The 8309-nt window shown below is 40.8% G+C and overlaps 1 protein-coding gene across 1 annotated transcript; it reads right to left on the bottom strand.

The window, feature by feature from the left end:
- Positions 1-5822: 5822 nt before the first annotated feature.
- Positions 5823-6825, bottom strand: LOC141846655 (kunitz trypsin inhibitor 5-like). The gene has a single exon (XM_074734696.1). It carries the CDS (start codon positions 6685-6687, stop codon positions 6064-6066), a length of 624 nt encoding a protein of 207 aa, XP_074590797.1. The 5' UTR covers positions 6688-6825; the 3' UTR covers positions 5823-6063.
- Positions 6826-8309: the final 1484 nt, after the last annotated feature.

Raw genomic sequence — 8309 nt, 5'->3', positions numbered from 1 at the left:
GCTTCGATTAGCAGAGATGCAGCAGCCATTTGAGGTGAAAACTGCCGCCGCGCGCGTGCTGCACAAAAGCTAGTGTATATATAGATGCAGCGGTGAGATCTCAAGAATCATTTCTAAAAAAAGTAAGGTTTAGCTAAAGAAACAGAGAAAACAGTAGACACAGAGATCTACACCTTCCGTTCTTCTGATGTGCCGTATCTTATTAGTCAAATCTAACTTCCTCATTGATGCTCCTTCACTTTGCTTCTTAATGTAATGATCGAGCTACCGATGGAGCAGCTCCAACGAGGTGTGTGGGATCGATGATCCTTTCCTCTGTCCTCATGCCTCGTCATCTTGCTTTCTGACATCGCAGAGGGAGAAACAGCCCTTCAATTGCGTCAGATTGTATCGCTAAGACACCATTCTCGCTAGCTTTTCTTTCTATTACTGAAACAGAATTCTGCCTAAAGCTTCTCGGTGGCTTGAACGGAGCTTGCATGGCTCTGCTTACGGCGATGAAGCATTAAATGATCGGTGACAACTCGATCCTCCCTCACACTGTGCTGGCCCTTGGCACGAAGAGACCAGTAAAAAAGAACACAAAATTATATATAATTGGTAACTAATCCCATTGCTTTCTGAAGGAATGTTTTAGAATATTAAATTTTCGATTAAACCCGTACGTGACGGGGAGGTTACGTTGCCTTAACATTTATGGTAAAGGAAGAGGCGTATGACATTAGATGGAGGCTCTGGGAGCAGAGGATAGCATTGAAAGAGATGTCGAGGAGCAGAGACTGTAGAGAGATGAAACGAAAACGACGGCACATCACGTCAAGGGAAACAACTATTCAACCGAAAGAGGAAAAAGGAGTGCCAGAGCCAAGTACTGCGAGAGGGTGGGCATGGTTGCGAAGACGCATAAGTTAAAGGAGAAGCCAGCCATGGGCGTGGAGGCTAACTTGTACAGCCCCCTCAGTCCACACAGTAACTGGAACTACTAGTCATCGACAGTTCTTTCCCTGCCAACGCATCGAGGTGCAGAAAGCAAGAGAAGAGAAGGGGGTGGAGGCCAAGGGAAGTCATATTGGAGCAACAGGGGCGGCCAAGCTAGGTGATCTGGGCTGGGACAACAGCATCGACAGAGTCAACGTCTGTGGGATTCCATTCCTATCATGGTCTCATCATTTTTCACCTTTAAGTTTCTCTTTGTTTTGTCGAGATATTACCACACAGACACGGCGTTTTGTTGCAGTTTGGGGTGCAGTGACAACAATGGCGTCCTTTGTTTTGTTATGGCAGCCCCTGTTGAGCCTTTGTCCTTTGATGGATGATGTTTTGGTGCTAATTATAATAAGAGAAAGTAAAGATGGATGCCCCATTTGCTTGCAAATGTTCAGACAATATCTTTTGGAAAAAATGGTGCCATTTACAATGAGTGAAAGTTTTTTGCTCTTGACACAAACGACAATTGTCTACGTCCACCATCACACATCGAGATTGAGGTGCCATTGCCCACTATCAAACGAGTTGTTGAACTGAATATACTATATCATTGTTTTCTATTGTGACTCATAGAGTCCTATCATTGCTCGCCAATGTCGAACTGAGACAGAGTTGTCGTCGCCCGTCGAGACCATTGACCTCTTCACCCACCTTTTATCACTATTCGACAAAAGGTAATCAAATGCATTTGTATGTAAGATGTATCTACTCAATGCATCCAGAACAAATAATGATAATAATAATAATAAATTATCCAACCTAAGATCCTAAACCCAACTAAAAACATACCTTGCAATCTTTGAGCTTGGTTAGACATGACCCCAACTTTAAGTCTAGCTCAACCCGACGTGAACCTATGCTCGATCGAGCAAATGGGTTGAGTTAGGGATGATCTATGTAAGGATTAAATGATTGTCTATAAAGGGTTGAGCGGATAACTAACTCTTGTTGTGTGCATGATCAAATAGAGTATTACTAAATGCATGACAATAAAATGAAAATTAGCACAAGCTAACAACAGAGTATATATAAGGTGGTTCGAAGAGCTCCTCACTCTTATTTCATAGCCTATGATGTGCATAGTATATCATCCCCAAATTCCACTAAACAAACACTTCAAATGATATAATGATGGTAAGCCTATAAGGGTAAGGATGAAACTTCAATGCTAATGCAACATTAACTAGATTAGTCTTTTAGTTGACTAAAACTAGTTGATTGGAAGAAGATTTCAATCAACTAGCATTATGGAAAATGGTTGGGTAGCTCCCTTTGATTATCCTATGATCCACATAAGCTACATTAAGATCTAGGACATGAGTCATCAACAGAAATAGGACTTGAGCACACTCCTAAGTTGTAAGGCTTTATAATCAAACAAGCTCTAGGTATCTAAACTCCCTAGGCTATCACATTATCAATACAATCAAACTATATAAGGCATTAATCAATATAATACATGACTTGTAAATAAAATTTCTTTGGCAGAGGGAAAGGATGAATAGTTAGTGATTTGTAAATAAAATTTCAAAGCCAAGGACAAATCAAACTTTAAGCATGCAAGGGATGCTCGCGTGTGAATATGGTTAAACCCTAAACCCTAATATGGTTGTAAAATAATTTTTTTCCCCTTGCTTAGGTTTGTGCAAGGCCAAAATTGCCATTTCTTAATCATAAATATAACTTAAATTGCCAAATATAAATATAACTTAAATTATAATTATAAAATTATAAAAACACTGTGATATACTATTATCCCAACAATTACTAATTACTAATTATACAATTATGTATCATTTAATTTGCAACGTTGTTTTGCGCAGTTAGGATCGAGGATCTCGTTGGAGCCCTAGAGATCGCTGCAGGTGGAATAGACGAACAGCACAGCCGCGTCGCCGGCGCCGCTCACGATTTCGCCGGAGCCCCGCAGCCGCAAAGTCTTCTCCCTATTCGACAAGACACCCTAACGCCGAACCCCCTTCGTTCGCTGTGGCCTCTTGACACCGGATCGCCTTCGCCAATAGCAAACCCTCGCAGCCTCGTGTGAAGCTTTCCCCTCTCCGATCTCCAAGACTCGCCGCCTCCTGTCCCAGCGACCTTGCTACTGCTCTTGTCCGCGTCCAGCTGTCCACTGCCGCCCGCAGCCGAGAGAAACTGTGTCGAATTGGAGCTGCCCTTCTCTTCAGCAGCCGGTGAATTCGTGTTGGTAAGGTCGCCTTCCCTTGTGTAAGTGCTTGGTTCTTTTGGTAATATGGAATTTTCTTGTGACGGATAGTATTCAATTTTCTCTTTTCATACTAGTGAATTGAGTGAACTGAAGAAATTTGAGGAACAAGAATGCTGCAGCCAAAACCTTCAAAATAAGAACAGAAGGAATCTGAGAAGCAAGAATGCTGCAACCAAGATCTTCAAATTTGAGTTTATGCTCTGGATGGGCCTTCATCATATGCGGCACCATTTCATTTCTGACATTCTGTTATGCTGCAATAATATCCAAGATCCTTCCAGAACCAAGAAATTCAATTTTGTTATCTATTCGAAATGACTGGTAACTTAACTGTCTTTTTTTTAGATATGTCAAAATGGAATATAAAACGACTATGGACTATACATTCTAATGCAATTAACTTCCGAATTACTATTCTGGTCATCAAGTTTATTAGACTATGATATTTGGTTTTATCTATGAGCTTGTAAATTCTTGTCACTATATATTTTTTAATCAAAATAGCCTTTTTGTTTAACTAGTAGTCATATTCATTTTGTTTTATCTGCTGCATTCCTAATTCTTTAATTACTAAATTGGTTGTTTTATTGATTTGCTAGAAAATGTTAGGGAGGTATCAAGGAGGATCTATAAATGTTTCAAGAGGATGATTGTATATTAATCCCCTTTCTTTTTTAAGAGTGCTCCAAGTGTGAGGTAATGTTTAACAAGTATTAGAATTATAGTATACAGTTGAAAATCATAGAGCTGGAGCTTGGAAGAGGTTCTTCACCCTTATTAAGACGTAGTGTTACCTACTATATTGTTGAACACCCCACACAAATAGGGTTAGTTTTTTGGTTTTCTAATGAAAGTTACACTTCTTTGATAATTGTTTGCTGCCTAGACTATTTTGATCAAACAAGTGCTAATGAGGTTAATTCTTTCCTACTAAAATTTATGGTAGCTCCTATTGGAACTTGATCCCCTATAGCAAGATTTGTACATATAAGACACAACCCAAAGGGTTTCGTTCCTAAATAATGGATAGACTCCTCACTCAAACAATACCCATCGTTGCATCATAAGTGCAAAATAATGACACGAAACAAATACGCATGACTGAATAACAATAAGCATTGGAATGTTATTAAATAAATCAAAATAGGCTAACACAAATGTCTAACTCATGCTGAGAAACAAAACTAGAGTTATGCAGACAAAGAAAAATATGCAAAGGAAAAAATGCATATGCAATATGAAAATAAAAGGGCACAAAAGTCATCTCTAACGTAGTCAGTGTACACCTCTAAGAATAATTTAATGTGTATCCAAAATCTAATTTTGGAAAGGAAGCTTTGGAGCAACAGTAAAGTTGTTGTTGTTGTGACCTTGTGTGATGGGTTTAAGTCGCCAAAATAACTTCTTGCAATGCAAAGTATGACTTTGTACAATAGACCCAATGTGGTCCAGCTATTCCTCGGGAACCTACATTGGCAGGGGAGCTTTATGCATCAAATTGCCCCCTTTTTATCCAAAATCTAATTTTGAAAGATTGCCTTGAGTCTGCAAACCTAGTGCTAAGTGGGGTAAGAAGGAATGTGCATAATATAGTATCTCATTGAAAAAACAAAAGGAAGCTTCCTTTATGTTAGATGAAATTTCATATCCGCCTAGCATCAAATAATCATTGGTGAATTTTTGTTATATCTCTTTTATTTCTCTTAGGTAGTTTCATCATTTGCTCATATTTCCTCTTTTATATTCTTCCATTTTATTTTATCTAGAGATCAATATATATACATATATATATATAAGGATCATGGATTTACTCCAGGATTAAAGCATATTGCAATATTTTAATCTTAATATTTTGAAATGAATTAAACTCTTCTGGTTCCTCATCAAAATTGCTTTTCTCTTGACAGGTACTATTGCTTTCTGGTTCCTCTTACATTGCCTGTGTTAATAGTTCTGGTATATTTACATTGGCTCAGTATGAAAATCTTTAAGCATGCATGACAGTGCTGCATCAGTTCCTCTTACATAAACTCCAGATGTGACTGGAAGGTGTGAATTGTGGTTTCATACATCAGGTAGCACGGCAAGGTCCTCTCAAGTGAACTCATCTAAGTTTTCCTGCAAGGTTTTCAAATAAGCTACAATAGCTGTTGTGTCATCTCTGATATTTCCTCTTCATCGCAGTTGAACTGTATTTACACTCTTCGTTGTTGAACTGATATTAAAGAAATTTCTTAGCATATCTTCCCTGTAAAATCACATATCCTTCAGATTAACTCTTAGTCAACCATTCTTTTTCATTTGGATTCTGCGCTTGACTTGGCATCCATGACAAGTATCTGGGAACAAAATAGGGCATGACAACTAACGGCAAATTACAAACTATGATACTCTGATTAAGTGGGTAGACGGGGAGAATGTTATTCCTTTTAAAATAATTGTTCCCAGTCTACCTATTGATTATTGTTGAAGACTCCTTTTTGTTGCTTGTTGAAGAAATCCTTCTCTAGTTAGGTTCTTTAACCACCGTTTTCCTACTCTAATGAGCCAAACCAAATGTCTCAAGTTTACAGTAATCTGCATATCCATCGACTTTAGCCTGCATTTTCTATCTCATGATCTTGTGTTTTATTTTATCTTGCCTTTTTAAGCTGATAGAGGTATTGAATTAGGCAACAAACATTAAGATATTGTTATAAAATCATTAAACCATCCCTTTTCCAGTAGATATCTATATGACAAGATACCAGTAGAACATAATTACTGACTCAAAGTAAATTTTTTTTGAAGTTCATAGCTTTTATTTAATTGATTGATGAAACAGGTAGAAGGATGCCCACTGAAGTGAGTTAGTTTCCAGTTCCTGGATGTGCATTCTTGAAGATGACCGGAAATGGGTCGCCGTCCAGCCCCAACCACCTCTTTCCTCCCTCCACAAACACACCCACATCCCCGCACACCACCTTGCAGACCTGGCACACGCTCGGGCAATGCACCAGCTTGTAGTCCCTCTCCCCGTACCTGTCTATCTTGAACCAGTTGTCTGCCGTCCCAGCGCCGGGGCTCCCCTCGACGCCGCCGGAAATCACGTACCGCCGCCCGGTGGACGTGTCCACGTCGCCGAGCCGCCACACCGTCGACTGCACGCAGATGGTCGCCGCGGAGAACCTCACGTTGAGGTCGGTCGACATCTTCACGAACTCGCTGCCCTCGGTCGCTGGCGAAAAGATCACCGGGAGGCCGGAGTCGACCTCCGAGCGCGCTTGAGCCACTGCGAGCGGGCATGCGAAGGAACTTTCGTTGCTGCGGGCCGCGAGAGTGAGGCCGCCGCCGCGGCCACGGATGAGGGGGAGGATGTAGTACTCGTGGCCCGGGCGCAGGCTCCGGCCGTCGGTGTCGCGGACGGAGGCGAAGATCGTGGCCTCGGCAGAGAGCGAGCAGAGCAGGAAGCAGAGGACGGCCAAAAACTTCATGTCAGCGATGTTGTCGACTGCCGTGTTGGAGCTCGAAACTTAAACAAGAACAGAGAGATTTACTAAACGAAAAGTTGACTTCCCGTTGCGTTGATAAGATAAGAAAATATAATGGGAAAGGGACAGATTTCGGGAAGTGGGCAGATCTTCATTAGTCAACGAGCGAGTACCAAAGTCAAGCTTTCAGACAGTTGATTATCTCAAAAAACGTGCCGAGTGGCATTTACTGATCCACATACACGTCAAAACAGCTCTGTATTATGCATTAAATTGCATTGTCAAGGAGTAGAGTAGGTTGGTGACAAACTTTGTGGGTCATCAAATCTGTCTTCACATTGAATGGTAGAAGATACGATTGTTAATAGCAGAACAAGAAGTTTTAGTGGTCAAACATTGCAGCTTTGGCCTCGCGTTGCCCCTTGACAAAGAGTGGGCATTTCCTGTCTACTTGCATCTTTCCTTTTTGCCTACCATTCTCTGCTCTAGCTTTAAGCGGCATCAGTGACAATTGTGAGCACGGGCATGTCCTTCACATCTGAGCACAGGCAACAAGTGAGAGCAGCTCTCTCACAATAAAGTTAATTTTCCGAAAGAGTGTCATCATGAACATCACTTCCTGCAACAAAACCTCAGGCTTTGAACGAGCAGCTAATGATTCTTATAAGTAACAAACAAAGCAATTGTAGTTGACATTCTTAGAAGAAAGTGTTGTCCATTAACCAGTTGATACGAAACATGAGAGAGAGAAATACAGATCAAATAGAGGTTACTGCATGATTCATCAATCTCTCTGCACTCATATAGTAAATGTAAGTAAAAATAATAGCTTCCGGAGTTTAGTTGAGTTGGTTATGATGAGACAGATTTATTGAAATGGACAAAGGATCGAATTTTGACGAAGCCCAGGCAATGTCCTCTCCCGTCGTGGTCAACTGCAACTTCTCGATTTACCTCTTTATAGATGGTCGTGGAGTCACTAAGATGATGGATTCCACCTAAGTAAAAATAATAAATTTTATATTGAAAATGGACTATATACACTAAAGTCGGTAAGTTATATGTGATTACATTGAAAATTTGAAGAGTCGGTAAGTTCTATGTGATTACATTGAAAATTTGAAGAGACGTCATAAAAGAATGTCATAACTCCAAATGGGGTGGAGATCCTAAAATCAATCACTTCTTAGATCCCATAAGAGAGGCTTAACTCTTGCCAAACTTTGCCAAAAGATTTTGGAGCAAGCTTTTACCTAACTTGTCTTCGATTTAGACATGTCAATCGCCATAAGTACATAACTAGATTGAAGAGTGAATACCATTTTATAAGTTTATCTTGGACACTATGAGTTGTTATGGTCGTGAGGAACAGGTCTCGGGAAATCAAATCAGGGTAGGCATGTCGGGCAACGGGATAAACCGAGTGGGAGACTTAAGACTCGACATCCTATCGGACCCAACCGTCGCGTCGGCCCTTAGCAGCTGACTCACCGACTCGCTTGAGTCAGTCCTCGGTCCGCAGCTCCAACCCCCAAGTACCCTACATCATCAAACTCGGCTTGACTCAAAAGAGCAGAGCCGACTCCCCGTGAAGACCGACTCCTAGGCCTAAGCCGAATCCTTGT

The sequence above is a fragment of the Curcuma longa genome, chromosome 15 (genome assembly GCF_044706935.1).
Source record: "Curcuma longa cultivar G26 ecotype Majalengka, Jawa Barat chromosome 15, ITB_CL_G26_1.1, whole genome shotgun sequence".
Classification (NCBI taxonomy): domain Eukaryota; kingdom Viridiplantae; phylum Streptophyta; class Magnoliopsida; order Zingiberales; family Zingiberaceae; genus Curcuma; species Curcuma longa.
The sequence above is the reverse complement of the archived record's forward strand: the minus strand, read 5'-3'. Positions and strand labels throughout refer to the sequence as shown.

What these genes read in the sequence shown, in the direction of transcription:
- LOC141846655 (XM_074734696.1), bottom strand. Translation starts at nt 6,687, where the DNA reads ATGAAGTTTTTGGCCGTCCTCTGCTTCCTGCTCTGCTCGCTCTCTGCC.